The sequence below is a fragment of the Lactuca sativa genome, chromosome 1 (genome assembly GCF_002870075.4).
Source record: "Lactuca sativa cultivar Salinas chromosome 1, Lsat_Salinas_v11, whole genome shotgun sequence".
NCBI lineage: Eukaryota > Viridiplantae > Streptophyta > Magnoliopsida > Asterales > Asteraceae > Lactuca > Lactuca sativa.
The window spans coordinates 125,234,771-125,253,838 of NC_056623.2; the positions used below are offsets into that span (position 1 = coordinate 125,234,771).

The 19,068-nt window shown below is 31.9% G+C and overlaps 1 protein-coding gene across 3 annotated transcripts in view; it reads left to right on the top strand.

The window, feature by feature from the left end:
* Positions 1 to 214: 214 nt before the first annotated feature.
* LOC111893565 (probable serine/threonine-protein kinase PBL6) overlaps positions 215 to 19,068 on the top strand; it is a 43,299-nt gene continuing 24,445 nt past the window's right edge. Inside the window, exons 1-3 of one of the 3 annotated variants that reach the window (XM_023889650.2) lie at positions 215 to 503; positions 1,194 to 1,411; positions 15,907 to 16,007. In XM_023889650.2, the coding sequence (XP_023745418.1) occupies positions 1,243 to 1,411; positions 15,907 to 16,007 (270 nt within the window). In that variant the 5' untranslated portion in view covers positions 215 to 503; positions 1,194 to 1,242. The other 2 variants (XM_042902403.2, XM_023889649.3) reach the window with 2 other exon arrangements.

Consider the following 19,068-nt stretch of genomic DNA (forward strand, 5'->3'; position numbering starts at 1 on the left):
GGTGTTAACCCCAGTGAGGTAGGATGCATCACAATCAGCTAGGCTGGCAATCGCTTGCAACTTTTGTCCCTAAAAATAGAAAAAGGTAGAGGAGGAGATTTCTTTTTTATTATATACGGAGTATAACTTCAATTAAATTATATTTTATAAATAGAAAGCCTAGCCCCACTTCACCTACCGCTGATAAATTATTTAGTTTGAATCTGATGCAAATTTCGATTATTTTGCTTACAGTGTGATACAAATTTTGATTTCTTAGACTCTTAAATTCATTTTTTTAATTAGATGTTGTCATTCCACGATTCTGATTCTTGTTACATTTGGATTTATTATTCTAACACAGTTACACAGCTTATGAAAACCCTTATTTTTTATTTGTCCCGGATTTTAAATCGTCTTTGGATGGTTCTGCATAAACGGTGAAACAAAGCGATGAAATAAGGATCAAAACTTCAAGGAAACGTCTCTTGGAGTGAGTAGACTGCAGGGACGCGTTTTATATGGTAAAGTTCACTTTTTATCCGACCATGATCTCATACATATGACAAAGACTGCTTTACTCGTTTAGGATTTGAATCTCTCTCTCTCTCTCTCTCTCTCTCTCTCTCTCATATTTTGGCGATTCTTCGCTGTAGCTTCTCAACGCTTCTTCTTACTAGCTAACTTACTGCTTTAAAGCCTGCTTAAATACTCTCACATAAAAATTCATTTCTATTTTGCCAAACAAAAGACTACGGTGATGAGAAGTTAGTTTCCATCAGAAGTTTGACGCTTTCAGTTACTTGGTAATTTTTGTAACTATAAATCTCGTTATTTGAGCATTCTCTCACTATCTTAATGAATCTTTCCTGTTTTAAGAATACATAAAATATGGTAAGGCTTGTGATCTTTAATTCGAATAGTAAGTGGATTGATTTCATGGTTTCTATGAAATCAAGATGTTTGAAGAAATGGGTTTCATACGATTTTAATTATTTTAGTCAAGTAGTGACAAACTGAAGCGAATGAAGCTCTTCTTTTTAGGTTTAATCGGAGAATTTTGAGAATTTGGCGGTGGGCTTTTAACCTAGTTTCTAGAATGAATTTAAGCCATTGTGTAATCAATTCAATTAAATCTTTTCTGATCTAAAGTAGACTCCGTTTTCTTTTTCCTTTGGGATATTCTATATGATTCTACTTATGTGAACGAGCAGGTATATAAAGTGAGCTTAAGCAATTCCATAACAAGAATTTGAAGAAAAAATGGATTACAAGCGACGTGAATTTGCTGCGGCTCTTAACCTAGTTGGTAATTTCGGTACGGAGCACGTTATGGCAGACGTCGAGGTGGCTTCATTTCTTGGTGATATTTTGCCTATTTCTCGTGCTGCTAATGAAGTGGAACAGAGTAGCCCAAGGGTTGCCTATCTTTGTAAGTCCTTATTTCTTTGTCATTTGGTGTGGGTGGGGTTGGGGGCAAATGGGTTTTTTATTCCTTTCACATGTATACCATGAGAAAATACTAAAAATAATATTAACTTATTAACTACGTATATATTCTAGTCAAATTTTAGCCCTTTTGGCTTTTACATAGCCCAACTTATATGCCCATGTAGCAACACGCCACATGTTTATTTTCGATCCGCCACTAGTTGTGATTAATGTGGTTGATAAAATAATTTGAAATGGTTAAAGTTAGAAGTGCTTGTTAGTTTGTCCTATGCTTGAAGACTGTAGGAATTATACATAACATCAAAATCAAAGAAAAAGTTAAATATGTGTTTAATACAGTATCCTTAAAACAAATATGTCCAGAATGACACTTTTGTTTCTCATGATACAGTTAACAAGTAGAAGCAATTCTTTGAGACCGATGAACCTAACAAAACCTAGATATTGCTTTGGCTGCAGTGGGAAAACAGAATCAATGAAAGGGTTAGGTTGTATTTAGTGGGTAAGAATAATTACACGCATAAAAGGTAGGAGGTAATTTAATTTCTCTAGACATAAATATGTAACTCATAAAAATCAAATATAGATATTACTCACTAGATTAAAACATAAAATATGTGATTAATTTTGTGTTAAATCCATGTCTATAACTTAAATTGTAATAACGTTTCAAGTACGGAAAAATAAATAGTTCGTAAAAAACTATCCTCTTTTCTGATCGACTGATAGTGCATTTTTGTCCGTAGTAAACCTATTTTTTTCTAGTAATCCCCGACATAAATGAAAATTCTATCAAATATTTTCAAGAACATAGATAAAATCCAACAATTGTAGTATACGTAGGATATGTAGGTCTTACTCTTTAAACCTTCTCATATGAGACATGTTTATTTTACTAACAAACCAGTAAAGTCAATGTAATAAAATTGTTCTGTTATTTGTGTAAATAAGCAATATGTGTATCACATGATTCGTACTAACCTAGTTAGTGTCTTATTGTTATATTCTTTATGGCCATGAATATCTATATGGCTTTGTAAAGAGCTTATGGGAATTGTCCCCTTGACAATTCCCTATAAAACGACCCACCTTCTCTCTTATATAGACAATTCTAATAAATCGTTAAAACCTACTGCTTGATCATTTGCAATTACCATCAGTAGCTATAAATTAACTAGTATCATTGTCTACTTTCGAATAGGTTGGTTGACGTTGACCCCACAGTGATTCACTTTTGTTATATGCAATTAGGGTATCTAAGAAATTAGGTTGAATATTTCTTATGTAGTAACTTATTCTTTCATAGGCTTGAGTCTTATTCCCTTTAATAATCTTGAAATCAACTCCTTGTGTAACCCTTTTGTTAGACAATCCGCAATGTTGTCCTTTAAGTTTCTATAGTCGGTACAATAACACCAACAGTCATGGGATCGAATGGATGACTGACAAGTGCATAATATGAATAATAGTAAAGATAATTGAGATATAAGATGACATAAGTGACAGTTTGAAAAGATAATTGGACAGGACACTGCTCCGAATACGAACTCTACCAATCACCTTTACAATAAACAGTGACCATATCTTAATCCACAACCCAAAATACCCCAAGGTCAAACTTGGTCAAAATCCTAGTCAAATTTGAAAGTCAAAGGGCTCAACCGAGTCAACTCAGCTGAGTACACCCAACTTACTTAGCTTGTACGTGCGGCGTAATACGCATTTTGAACAAATTGCAAGGAGTTGACCACGTACGCGCGACGTACCATCAACTACGCCCAACATACATGTGTACCAACTTTCCTTTATAATAAGTGCTTAATCCATTTAGAGACTTTGTCTAAAACTCAAATGTAGTCCTCAAATGACGTTCTTAAGCATAAAGCTTCCATCTTTACGATCTTGCATGACTGTCAAGTGCCCAATACCAAAACCCTAACTTAACAAAATGGCTAAACCAATAAAGAGCATGCTTGGAGGGATATGAATAATCAATATTCCATTTTTATCACTCTAGACATCTTAAAATGTCCAGAAGGACAACTCATTTGGTATAGAGTAGCTCATAATCAAATGGACCAATGCTATGAGACTAATAAGCACAACACTCTACCTCTAACAATATCTAAAGGAATAATCAACAAGTTCAGAGCTTTATACCTTCGAATGAAGCTTGAAAGAAATATACTTTTGGATCCAAAGTGTTTTACTCTTCTAAGGTGGTTTCCTCTCCTTCTCCTTCCATCAAGGACACCACAAAGGCACACTTTCAAGATAAAAAAAATGCACACACAAGGAATTAGAGTTTTCTTGGGACGAAAATGGGATGGAGGTTGATGAATGAAGGAGGTCTTAGGATTTAAGCATGTTTAAATATAGTCCAAAACCTAAAAATTAGGGTTTTGTCCCTGACCACGTATGCCTAACGTACCAAGCATACACCCAACGTACCTAATAAACCCACGTTTTTCATTTAAAGGATAAAAGGGCCAACTTTGCAAACAATTCTCATACCGGGGTTAAAGACGTAAATTATCTAAATCAAGATGTTACATTATTAAATATAACTACAAATGTTAAGTGAATTTTGTTTTCTTATTCATAAAAAATCAACATTATCAAAGTAAATAACAAGTACTAATAACATGGTACGAATTAACAAAAATCAACTGCAATAATAATAATAATAATAATAATAATAATAATAATAATAATAATAATAATTATTATTATTATTATTATTATTATTATTTACATACCATTTAGTTTTGACTTTGTCAGGAAAGGCGGGATTACATCTTTTAAGTTCCTGCCAAAAGTCCATCTTCTTCAACCATATCATTGGCTTGTTAATAAGTATATACACAAGAAATAGGACAATGCCTCTCAAATTCGTCCATTCCAGCTTGAAATCATGAACATCTTAATAAGTTCATCATTTTGTATTATTTTTTATTGGTCTCGGTTTTGTCCATGTTAATATTCCATCCCGAAATTGATGAAGTTTCACAAGTTCATGCCTTTAAAGTTAATTATTTATTACGATGCTCGTGTAAATTGATTTAGCAGTTTACATATTGATTTCGCTGTTGCCCATGTACTTATAAAAGTTTGTTAGATTAAGCATGATATATTTTTTTCGAAATAGTTGGTAACTTTTATTAAGGTGCAACTAGCTAATAAGTTACTAGCAAGAGCACCAAATGCACGATTACAAGAGAGAATGGAGTAATGGTTCTCAAAGGCGAGACCCGACCCAATAGGGCGGGCAAGTTGGACGATGGCCCCATGCCTCTTTACGTTTGGGGCCCCAAAATTAATTTTGTTTCATATTATATAGATATAATTTATTTAAAAATATTATCAAAGTTCCAATACTTTAGTTGGTCACCGGCGTTTGTTTTAGGCGCTCCAATATCATAATCATACTAGTATTATTATAAATCTTTTTTATATACGTTTTAATACGCTAAAGAATTTACATTTGAATCATACCTACCAACTTCAATGAATTGAAATCTAAATTACAAAAATGGCCTTTGTATTCTTTTTTAATATACATAAATCATCTAAATTATAGAAATAATTATTTTTAACTCTTTTTATTTTTCACAAACCATTCAAACATTTTTTTAATACACATAAATCATACAAATTATAGAAATAAATTTTTTTTGACTCTTTTTTATTTTTGACAAACCACCCAAACAATCGTTTCATTTTAAAACTTTGGTATTTTTATGGCAAATTACCATTCATAATTTTTCTCTTTATATATAAGATTTTTAATTTTACACCGTCTTTTAATGTATAATAACTATTATTTATAGTTTTTTTTTTAAACAAAAATCATAGTAACCTACATGTTAGACCGGTCATTCTTCAATTGTTTTTATAGTCTTCATCAACATAAGATTTTTTTTGTTTTTTTCACCCAAACACACTTTTTTTTTCAAACGCCAAATTGGTCGTTTTTCAAAATGGTTCAGCTATTCGATTATTCAATTTTTTTTCATTAGTTTTTCTAAATCAAATCCTTTATATATATATATATATATATATATATATATATATATATATATATATATATATATATATATATATATATATATATATATATATATATATATATATATATATAGGGTTAGGTTATTTTGTTTTCACTATCTATTGTGTGCATGTATGACTGATTCTGAACCAATCATTTTAGTTATTTTAAGAAAGTAATTAATGCATATTACATATTGAAGATATAATAGGTATTAATTATATCTTCAGCATTTAATATGCATTAATTACTTTCTTAAAATAACTAAAATGATTGGTCCAGAATCAATTATACGGGCACACAATAGATAGTGAAAACATTTGAACCTAACTCTCTCTCTCTCTCTCTCTCTCTCTCTTTCTCTCTCTCTCTCTCTCTCTCTCTCTATATATATATATATATATATATATATATATATATATATATATATATATATATATATATATATATATATATAAGTCCTCCGGTACTCTTATCCACCAAAATCATTGAATTATTGTTTGTTATTACTAAATTTTGAAGGGCCTAATTTTTTGGTTTTGCCCCGAGTCTCATATCGACTTGGGACGGCCTCTCAAAGGCCCAAAGAAACAATATAGTATATTGCTAACTTCCTCTGCTTAATTGTCTGTGTGTGATATGTTAGAGTATGTGAGTATATCGGAAAAAAAAATTGTGATTGTGTGTATGCTTCTTTCAGGAAAAATGTGTGTTATTGTTTGTGTGTGATATGTTAGAGTATGGGTATAACTAATTTCTTCTTAGTGCACAAAACATATATGTGATTGTGTCATATGTGTTTTTATGTGACTGTTTGTGTATATGAAGTTAGGAAGCTATAATAGAGAATCAATGAAAGTACACTTCTATTTCATGTTTTGTAATTACAAAGCAGGAAGAAGGATCATACTTTCACATATTCTTTACTATAACTTCCTACTTTCACATACATATAATATTTTAGGTTTTGGTATTGTTTGTTTTAAGAGGAAACGACATGAAGAAAATTGAGGATAACGGGCATAATTATCATTTTGAATTACTCGGTTCATATTGTTCTTATTATTTAATTATACTTTGAAATTCTACTAGAGTCTAAAGTATAACATTAATTGCACTTTCATTTGTTTGAGAATGTTCACTACGATTTTCAAGTATTTGATGTCAGTGGGTGCTCTTGCCATTGGCCAAAGATATATCACCACTTCTTGATGATTTCCTTTTTGCTAACTATTTCGAGACAAATGTTCCCATAATCTTGTAGTTTAGTATGACTCTTAATGTACTAAAAATGACAAAAGGGTAAAAAAAAATTAAAATAAAACAACCATTTAGTTTTAGAATAATTCCATGCCTTGAGTGTTTTACGATCCCAACATATCACTTGCATTTTTACATGGTGTTAAAAGGTTATTCTGGTCCAAATACCTTTTTGGTTAGCACTGAATTGAAGGACAAATAAGAAAATTTGAAAAACGATCGATTTGTAGGTTTTTTTATTAATGGTAATAGCATGTGTATTAATTAGGTTGGTTTATTGTAGTATAAGACTATAAGTAAGGATCAAAATAGTTGTCATAACTCAATAGCTTAGCCCTCAAATGTCAATAAACTCTTAGCATAACTCATTTGTCAAAAAACCCTCTTGAAAAACAATCTCCAATTGCTGTCCTTAAGTCAAAAAACACGGTTACTATTGGAAAATCGGGTTATATACTTTTCCAACAAAAGGAAGCGGTTATAACAATAAATATGGGTTATTTAATTTGAACATATGTCCGGGTTTCTTACTTCTAACCGGGCCTTATGACACTTCCCATTATAAAACCCGGTTTTTGTATAATAAAGCCCGGTTTTTTCAACAACCGAGTCCTATATAACGTATCCTATGTGCCTTTTTGTAATAGTGATAATACATCGAAGAACAGTCTTTGAATGGAATTGCCTACCAAAGTTCTCTCCCTATCCTAATGACTATTGACTATGTTATGGGTGCATACATATAAATGATTTATTCTCCACTATTTATACAAGTAAGAGAATAAGTTTGACATAAAGAGAAACATGGTAACTTAAATATTACTCATTATTGTTTTATCTCTATCAGTCTCACCCTAAAATGATGGAAATGATGAGAGATACAAACAGGATAAAGCTACAATAAAAAATGTCTTACTAGCAAGTCTAATGCTAGAAAATGATAGTACACTAAGATCTTTGAATTATGAAACTTCTTTGATCTCTAGATCTAGGACATGAAATGTTAGAAAATAGGGGATGAATAGATTGCTTGGATTCTCTGAAAGTTGTGATTCACTATAAAATTGAAGTATTTCAATGGTACATATCGAACACTCAATTGGATGAAATTCAGAGAATGAAATCTAAGAATATATGTGAAAATGCTCTTCAAGATGTACCAGAAAAATGACCAAAAAACAGATATATCATTCCTATCTGAAAACTATAAATAGACAGTTACAAACTGTCATAAAACTACCAAACCTACCATTAAACGGATCTTAGCTCGATCCCAGCCAGGGGCTCTGCCCCTTGGACCCCGCCAGGGGCTGCCGCCCGTAGGACCCCGCTCCCAAGGGCGCTGCCCCCAGACCCCCGTTCGTTTAGGGGCTTCGCCCCTAAATAACAATGTACTTTGAATCTTGAAAAACTTGAACAAGTGTGCACTCCTACACCATCCTAACTTGTTCAATATTCAACAAGATCACTTCTAGTCAACAAATTTAATCCTATTACACTTAAATAATATTTGATGATATAAAATCACCAAGAAACCTCCCCCATTTAAGTGTAATCCTGATTAAACTTAAAACAAAACATAAACAAGAACAAACTGATGCATAAATGAAATGTCGTGACGATTGAATTTCATATTAGTATATTACTGAATCAAATATTCGAATATCAGGGTGTCTCTAAGGATTGACCCCTTTCTATTCAAAGTGAACACATGAAGATAATACACACACCAATTTACATTCTCATAATTTCCAACTTGACACTATATTTTACTAGCTTGTGTCCCATCCTTCAATAAGCATATCAAAGCCAAGTCCCAACTTCTTGAAGCAATTAAACTTCATGCTTATATAGGTAGTTCTTTTATTCTTGCACCTGCAAATGCAACTTTTGAAAGAACTATTAAGAAATAAATTTTCAACCTCCTTAACTTGCAGTACTGAACACATACCTTGGGATGATCATAAAAATGCGTTCCAATCTTTAATATCAAGCTTTCCACATTGAATTCAACATCTAATATTGCATTAGATGGGAATTGGATATCTTAATATAAAAGATTTTAAGTGGACTTTAAACTCATCCCTATAGCCACCTTGTGTACAAGATCTCTTGCTAACCATTTGGTTAGATGATCGGCTAAATTCAACTGAGTTCTTACAAACTCCACAGATATCACACCAGTTATGATGAGATCACGAATCATGCTATGTCTAACACCTAAATGTCTAGACTTCCCATTGTACACTTGACTATAAGCCTTAGCTAAGGTTGAGGCACTATCACATCTGATAGAATTGGTAGATATCGGTTTGGGCCATAATGGAATTTTATAAATCAAATTCCTTAACCACTCAGCTTCTTTACCAGCAGCAGACAATGCAACAAACTCAGACTCCATGGTTGAGTTAGTAATACAAGTTTGTTTCTTAGATGCCCAAGAAATGGCACCTCCTCCAACAAGAAACACCCAACCACTTGTAGAGGAGTGATCCTCTAAGTTGTTAATACAGCTGATATCTGAATAACCTTCCAAAACAGAAGGATATCCGCTATAAGTTAAACCATAATTCATGGTCCCTTTCAAGTACTTGAATACTCTACTCACAGCTTGCCAATGATGTGAACTAGGATTACTAGTATATCTACTAATCCTTCCCACAACATATGCTCTATCAAGCCTAGTACTAACCATGACATACATTAGACAACCAATAGCCCTAGAATATTCAAGTTGAGATGCTGGAGATCCTTTATTTGGTAAAAGCTTGAGACTAGGATCTATAGGAGTGCTAACATGAGAACAATTCTCAAAGTTAAAATTTTTCAATATCTTCTCAATGTAATGAGATTGATAAATTGAAATCTCATTGTTTCCTTGTTTAATTCTTATACCAAGAATTACCTCAGCCTCCCCCAGGTCTTTTGTTTCAAAATTGGATGATAATAATTTCTTGGTTTTATTAACTTCTTCTAAATCGGTACCAAAAATTAACATATCATCCACATATAAAAAAATCATAACTCCTTTACCAGAAGTATAAAATCTGCTATATACACACTTGTCAGCTTGGTTTAATGCAAAACCATTAGACAAGACAACATCATCAAACTTTTGATGCCATTGTTTTGGTGCATATTTCAAACCATATGATGATTTCTTCAACTTGCACACTTTGTGTTCATTTCCAGGCATGACAAACCCTTCAGGTTGTTTCATGTATATTTCCTCATCCAAGTCACCATTCAAGAATGCAGTTTTCACATCCATTTGGTGAATCACAAGATTATGTATAGCTGCAAGAGCTAATAACAATTTAATAGTAGAAATTCTGGCAACAAGAGCATAAGTATCAAAGAAATCAATGCCTTCCTTTTGTCTAAAGCCTTGGATAACCAATCTGGGGTTATACTTATCAATTGTGCCATCCACCTTCATTTTTCTTTTGAGGATCCATTTACATCTTAATGCCTTGCAACCAGGAGGTTAATCAGCTAATACCCAAGTATTGTTATGCATAATAGAATCAATCTCATCATGAATTGCCTCTTTCCATAAATGAAAATCCCTAGAAGCCATAGCTTCACTGAAAGTCTTTGGATCCTCTTCAATATTAAAACAATATTGATGTTGAGAAATAGTTTCATTCCTTCTTCCTTCAACTAAATATAGTTGAAAATCAGATCCAAAAGACTTAGCTTTTCTAGCTCTGATGTTTTTCCTAGGTTCAGGTATAGAAGTTGCACCACCAGAAACATCTTCAGCTTGATTAGTACTTTTGTTGGAAGATTGATGAATCGTGTCCCTTGGTCTAGGTATATATGTAAATCTATCTTCATCAAAGATAGTATCTCTTGACTCTATCACTGTGTTTTTAGACACAAAGTCATTAGATTCTAAAACATAGAATCTATATGCTTTGGAATGCTCAGCATATCCAATAAAGATACAATTTATACCTCTCTCACCCAATGTTTTCTTTTCGGGTTCAGTGAGCCTTACAACTGCTCTACAACCCCAAATTTTGAGATAACTCAAATTTGGTACCTTTTTACACCAAAGTTCATAAGGAGTAATCTTACTCCTTTTATTTGGAGTTCTATTCAAGATGTAACATGCAGTTAACATTGCCTCACCCCAAAACCCTTCACTTAAACCAGAATATGACAACATGGAATTAACCATTTCTTTCAAAGTCCTATTCTTCCTTTCAGCTACACCATTTTGTTGTGGTGTATATGGAGCTGTGGTTTGATGTATTATTCCAGTTTCATTCAAGATAAATTGGATCATAATACTCACCACCTCTATCTGCATGCAATACTTTTATTAATTCATTTTTATGAAGCTCAACTTGTTGTTTATAAATTTTAAATTTATCAAGTGATTCGTCCTTAGAATGTAGAAAATAGATATAACAATATCTAGATGCATCATCAATAAAAGTAACAACATACTTCTTGTTTCCAAGGGAAGGTGTTACATGGAAATCACATAAATCACTATGTATAAGATCTGGCACTGTGCTTTCCCTAACAACATCTTTGAAAGGTTGTCTAGTGATTTTATTTAGTTAGCATGCATGTTTTACATTTTTCATTATTTTGCATATCAAAAGCAGGAATTAAACTCATTTTAGACATGTCTTTTAATCTCTTGTAATTAATGTGTCCTAGTCTAGCATGCCATAATTCAGATTTATGAAAATTATTGCTAGTACTACTAGAAGCCATACAAACAGAATTATCACTAGAAGGATAATTAATATTAAGCCTAATCATTCCATTACATATATAGCCAAATCCCATAAAAGAACCATTTCTTGAGAATATATACTTGTCACTTTCTAACACTTGTTCGTAACCAGAATTATTTAATACAATTTCAGACACGAGATTCTTACGAATCCCTAGAACATATAAAACATTGTTCAAACACAAACATTTCCCAAAAGTAAAAGTAAGTAAAACAGATCCTATGCCCTTGATAGGTTCAGTTGCAACATTTCCCATCTTCACAACATACACATCTTCAATTGGTTGAAAGTCCTTGAACTAATATACATCTTTGCAAACATGACTTGTTGCTCCTGAATCAACCCACCATGCAACTGTATCATCCTGCACATAAAATGCTTCAGAAATCACAGAAATATAATTCTGAATATATTTAAAATTCTACAATGAAACAGATATCTGACCTTGTTGCTTTTCTGGATCCTTGGATCTACTTGGTCCATCACCATCCTTATTCACTTTGCGAAGATGACAATCTTTCTTGAAGTGACCCAGTTTGTAACAATTCCAACAAACCAACTTCGCCTTCTTGTTGGAAGACTTGTCATCCTTTCCTTTAAAATTCCTTTTTCCATTAGACTTCTTGGGATTCTTTGAACTTTCTCCTTACACCAGGTTCACAGAAGAGGAACCAACTTGTTTGTTGCCTTTAGGATTGTTATCAAGTTCTTGAGTCCTTAAGGACTCTTCAATCCGCAAATGACTTCCAAGTTGAGTCAAAGTTAGTTCCTCTTTGTTATGTTTTAGATTATGTTTAAAATCTTTCTAGGAAGGGGCAGTTTGTCAATTATCACAGCCACAACAATGACTTCATCCATTTTTAGATTGTGTTGAGCAAACTGTCCTAGGATCCTTAACATTTCATGGAATTGTTCCATAACAGGCCTAGAGTCAATCATCTTGTAACCCATAAAGTTACTGACAAGAAACTTCTTGCTAGAAGCATCTTCAACCATGTATTTGGAGTCAAGAGAATCCCAATGTTCTTTTGCAGATTCGAAATTTTGATAGATATCAAAAAGAGAGTCAGACATACCATTGAGAATATGACCACGACATATGTAATCATCATTTTCCCACTTGATCTCCTTATTGTTGCCTCCAAAGGTTCATCTTCAACAAATTCTGGTAAGACTGGCATCAGTGTACTCAGAACATACACCACTTTCATAGTGGTAAGGAGAAAGTGCATATTCTTCTGCCATCTACAAAAATCTTGCCCTTCAAACTTGTTCAATTTGTCAAACTTGCTTGTCATATCCTTCACAGAATCACCACTTTCCATGATTACAGATTACTTCCATTTAAGTAGGGGAGGTTTGTTGGTGATTTTATATCATCAAATATTATTTAAGTAGAATAGGATTAAATTTGTTGACAAAAAGTGATCTTGTTGAATATTGAACAAGTTAGGATGGTGTAGGTGTGCACACTTGTTCAAGTTTTTCAAGATTCACAGTACATTGTTATTTAGGGGCAAAGCCCCTAAACAAACGGGGGTCCGGGAGAAGCGTCCCTGGGAGCGAGGTCCCAAGGGCGGCAGCCCCTAGCGGGGTCCAAGGGTAGAGCTCCTGGCTGGATTTTTGATGCATTTTTAAATATAGCAACATAGTCCAAATAAAAAAATTTCGTGCTGACCTGGCCAGGGGCGCTGCCCCCGGACCCCCTTTCGTTTAGGGGCTTCGCCCGTAAATAACAATGTAGTTTGAATCTTGAAAAACTTGAACAAGTGTGCACTCCTATACCATCCTAATTTGTTCAATATTCAACAAGATCACTTTTTGTCAACAAATTTAATCCTATTACAGTTAAATAATATTTGATGATATAAAATCAAAAAATTTGTTGTGAAATGTCTTTGGCATCAAAGGAACCAACTCTGAGAAAAAACCAAAATCCCAATATTTAAAAGGTCATTATCCAGGCTGATTAAGTTTCAATCAAATCACACAAAGTCTTCAAAAATTCTTAACCATATCATGGTTCACGTCATCATAACACATAATAATTCTCTTAAAAAATAACGTAAAGAAAAGTATGAGAATCCAAAAAGTTTCATGTGGCGAATTAGTGTAAGGACTACCAAATAATTTTTATATCGGAACTGAAATCCTTCTCCGTGATTTCCAACAGAAGGTTTGTCCACTTATAAATTAAATGAACAAGTAGATAGCCCACCTACAAACGAATCTCCTTTTTTCCTAATTTTTTTAATAATCAATCTTACCAAAATCACATATTCCTTTTGGATGTCCACGATTCTACACTTATTTCTTATTTTTTTTATGGAAAGAAAAAAATCTATTGGACGTAAATGAGTATATATATATATATATATATATATATATATATATATATATATATATATATATATATATATATATATATATATATATATATATATATATATATATATATATATATATATATATATATATATGGTTAGGTTCATGTGAGACGGCCTAATTTTTTGTGAGATCGTGAGACGTATTTTTTTATTATTTTTATTTTTTTTAGTTAATTCAAGTTCCGAAAATAATATTTAAAAAAAGAATTTTTGAATTTTACCATTTATTTTGCATTTTAAAATTATTTTTTAGAATATGTACAGTGTAATATTTTATTAGAATATTTCACGTGTTTTTAAAAAAAAATGGATTTTTTTTAATTTTTTTTAGTTATTTCAAGTTCCGAAAATAATATTTAAAAAAATAATTTTTAGATTTTTCCATTTATTTTGCATTTTAAAATTATTTTTTAAAATATGTCAGTGTAATATTCTATTAGAATATTTTATGTATTTTTCAAAAAAACGGGATTTTTTTTTTATTTTTTTAAAAAAATCTTTTAGTTAATTGAAGTTCCGAAAATAATATTTAAAAAAGAATTTTTGGATTTTTCCATTTATTTTTCATTTTAAAATTATTTTTAGATTTGGTCTCACGGTCTCACAAAATTAGAATGGTCTTAAATGAACCTGAACCTATATATATATATATATATATATATATATATATATATATATATATATATATATATATATATATATATATATATATATATATATATATATATATAAACATGATCATTTGAGGATTCTTTTTACAGTAAGAACTTGTGAGGACATCTTAAAAAAATGAATTTTTTTAAAAAAAATACAAATCATAAAATCGAGCATAGTACTATATTGTGGAGAAAAAAAATTGGAAAAAAAATTATTTATCATTATAATTGAATCATGGATCATATTTGTGATCCATGATTCAATTTTAATTATAAAAAAAATCCAATTTTTTTTCTTTCCAATAGATTATTATGCTCGATTTCACGATTTGTATTTTTTTTTTTCAATTTTTAAGGTGTGTTCACGAATCCTCACTGAAAAAAGAGTCCTAACTTGATTTTCTTTCAAGATTTTCAAGATTTCACTATGATCATCCTGTGACATCACATCTTTGTGCCGAACACCTAATAGACTATATATATTATAGCTAAATATGAAAATTATCTAAGAGAAGATAAATGTGAAATTTATAAAAATATTGATAGTAAATGAAGTTAGTAGATAAACTATAAGAATATTGGACAATTACAATGTCCAATACATGTGTGTGTGAGAAGCTTTTGCTAGCAAAAATTTGTTAATGACATGTTACTATTTATAACACCATTTTTAGTGTTAGAAATGGTATTTGGTTAGAACATTTTTACACGAAAATGGTCAAAACATAATTTTTGGTGTTTGGGTTGTCGAGATACCTAGTCAAGTACATCCATGAAAATCGAATATCAGACGGAAACAACGATTCGCCATCTGTTATGTATTTTTTTGATCAAACAAAGTCAAACAAATATAGCCACACTTGCAAATACACAGGATTGAGGACCCTAAGATAACATTGATGTAGTTATAAGCAGCAAAATCACCCTTGTTATAACTCTAGTTCCTCAATCATTGGAAGCAATCAGTGATATTTGTCAGTGGAAATCTTGTCTGACTTTGATTTTATGTTGATTCCTTATGATTGGACTAGTTTAAAATTTTACATTGTTAGTGTCTTGAATATGATGACGGGAAAGAGGTGTATATGCCATATCGTGGAGAGGAGATGATAGAGAAAAGTCTATGGCAGTTTAATTTTACATAATTTTGTTGAGAGGTTTTGTTTGTTCCAGTTTGTTTCATTATTTTGGATATAGGGCAATTTAATCTTTGCTCTTGCTTCTTTTCCAGCCATGCCAAATGTCATCATAAATGGATTTTTTTTTTGTTTTGTGTTGTTCTAGTCTTATCTACCAAACACTACCTAAATGTGTGCCCAATTTGTTAAATAATAACTAAACTACATTTATATAAACTATTTCATCAGGTCGATTGCATGCCCTTGAGAAAGTTGGCAAACTAGATCCAAGATCAAGTGATCGTGGCGTTCATCAATTCAAGATTGACTTAATTCATCAGCTAAACGAGGTGCATATCTCTTATCCATAATTCATCAGTTATTATATCTTTTGTAGTCCCTCCTTACCATTTTGTTGACTGTTTTGAAACTTTTAGATTTATATGTACATTTGTATTATGTATAGGTCGTAATCTAATTTTCCCTTTGTTAGCCTAGGTATAAATACTTTCCCTCTTTCATCATTTTATGTTTAATGCATCAAAACATTATCTTATCAATGTTGATTCAAGATTTCAGCCTCATGACGATTTTATCATCAAATGAATCCTAACAGCAATCCTACTCGATTCTAAAGAAACCCTACCAATATCACTGGTTCATCGTCAAAACCACTTCCAATATTACATTCCAAAAAACTAACCCATACCACATTATACACAACTAGTACACTCTTGCATCCTACTATTCTTATAGTCATTGCAAGTTTGCAACCAATAGCAACCACTACAAGAAAGATGGGCATTAGCGGTGACTTGTGTCGCCGCAAAAGATAGGGTTTGTCGTCGGTAAAGGTATTAGCGGCAACATGTCACTCCAGAAAGGTCACCGTTAATGCTTCGTCACAAATGCTCTACAAGTCGCCGCTAATGCAAAACAATCACCGCTAGTGGCCTGTCGGCACTAATATCCACTTGTCGCCGCTAATGTGTTGTCGCCGCTAATAGGTAACTGACACCGCTAAAGGCGTCGCCGCAAAAATATTTTTTTTGTTTATTCAACATTAAAATTATAAAAGACAATATAACATGTATAAAAGCTGCTACAATTTTATAGAAATATTAACTCAAAATATTAATCTATACATAGCTAGTCCAAAATATTATTCCATACATACACAACCAATCCAAAATATTCTTTCAAAGAAAGTGCAACGTATCCAAAATATCTTCCAAACAAAACAGTTTATAAATTAACTACTAGTCCTCGTCACTCTCATTATTTATTTCATTATTATTTGGTGGTGGCAACGAGCGAAACCACTCTTCTAATGCCGCAGAATAGGACGGGTCCTTTAGTATTGTTTGTAGCATTTCCAACTACAAAGAAAACAAAATATATTACCAACATATCATGATAGCATTGTATTTTCCAAAAATTACCAAAATAAAAAAATACCAACATATCATTATAGCATTCTACTTTCCAAATACACAATATATACATTATAGCATTGTACTTTTTCATTTCTCTATAATAGCAATGTACTTTCCAAAAAATTACCAAACTACAAAATACCTACATCAAATTATACCAAAACACATGATACACAATATGACATGTGCATTAACATATCAAACCATAACCAACATAACATTTTAGCATTCTACTTTCCATTATAGCATTGTACTATATACTAAACAAACATTTACCAACATATCATTATAGCATCCTACTTTTTTCGTGTTTCCATTATAGCATTATACTTTTCAACGTAAACTAACAATTACCTGTGATTATGGTGGTTCCTATGTCATCGGTTGTTCCTGATCGTACATAGGCATAATCGTAGGAGGTTTACATCCAGTGCCTCTGATATGTCCGCATCGAATACCCAATATTCTTTCAAAATATTTTCTTATATCACTTGGTGTTAGACCGCTTGCTGAAGAATAAGCTTGGGATTATGTTTTTTCAAAAAAATGATAAACATCATAAAAATTAGATTACTAAATAACCTTAACAATATAAACACTTATACGAAAATAAAAATTAACCACTTACGTATTGTTGCTGACTATAAGACTATAAAATACCACTTGGCAACTAGAATTAGCCTTACGAAATGTTTATGTTCGAGTGATATCTTATTTAACATTAAAAATTAGATTAATTATACTTTAAATACCCAGTTATATATATATATATATATATATATATATATATATATATATATATATATATCATAACTAGCTTCTTTGAAACATGCATTGTTGTACGAGGTAGACCCCCCTATGTTTACAACTTGTTGTTTTGCATGAACATCTTTGTTTGACATCAAAAGCCTTAAAAATTCGGGCGTTTGAAAATGTTCGATTGCTTTCACCCAATTTTCAGGTGACATACCCTTCAGGGGAAGGGGTTGTTTAATGCCATTGGGATATCTGCAAGCCCCTCGATTTCCTTAAAATAAGAATGGGCTTTACTTTTTCGACCTCTGTAAACTTTTGCAAGACTCGAATCAATGCACCGCAAGAATTGAGCACGCTCCAGATCTAAGTTAACCTTATCCAAATCAAACTTATTCTACAAATATAAAAAAGTTAGTTAATTAAATAACAATCACAACTAAACTTAAAATATTATCCAAGTTATCTTTAGATGGACGACTGTTGCATTCCTTAAAGCCAGGAAAACATTGTCCAAACCAGATACGCTAAAAGGGATGTTCCGTAAATACCTCCAAATTTCATGTGCAAACAAATTAGTGGCTTACCAATAGGGGAATATGTGATCTCCCTGTCAAAATCCAGTTCCAAATTCTTTCCCTTGTTTTCCCATATCGACTTTCCTAGCTCAATGTTTTTTTTATAAACCCATTATTTTTCTTGGAAGCTCAGCTGAAAAAATACAATTAAAAATAGTAGTCACGATAACTTATAATAAATTAATAAAAACATCTAATAAATATATCATAATAAAACTTACCATCCTATTCATGCTAACCACGACCAAAGCCTCCTGGAGGTGGTGGATCACCAGCTCCATCACCTTCGTCTCCAAGGCCCATAACATCGGTCATCATGACAAAGAGTATCGCCAAAGTAAACCTCACTTGTAGCCTGTAAAATTACAATATGTACAATATAGAAGTAGAATATGAATAAAAGTTAGTTACACTGTAAAATTATAAGATATGTAATATAGACAAACAACATAAATAAAAGTTAGAAAAACAATATGAATAAAAGTTAGAATTCAAATAAAGTTATTGTAGGGTTTCAAAGTACTCCATGAATGAAAGTTAGACACCTTTAGCGGCGACAACCACTATTAATGGCGACATGTAACACGTCAATTACGTGTTGCCGCTAATAGTGGTTGTCGCCGCTAAAGACGTCGCCGCTAATG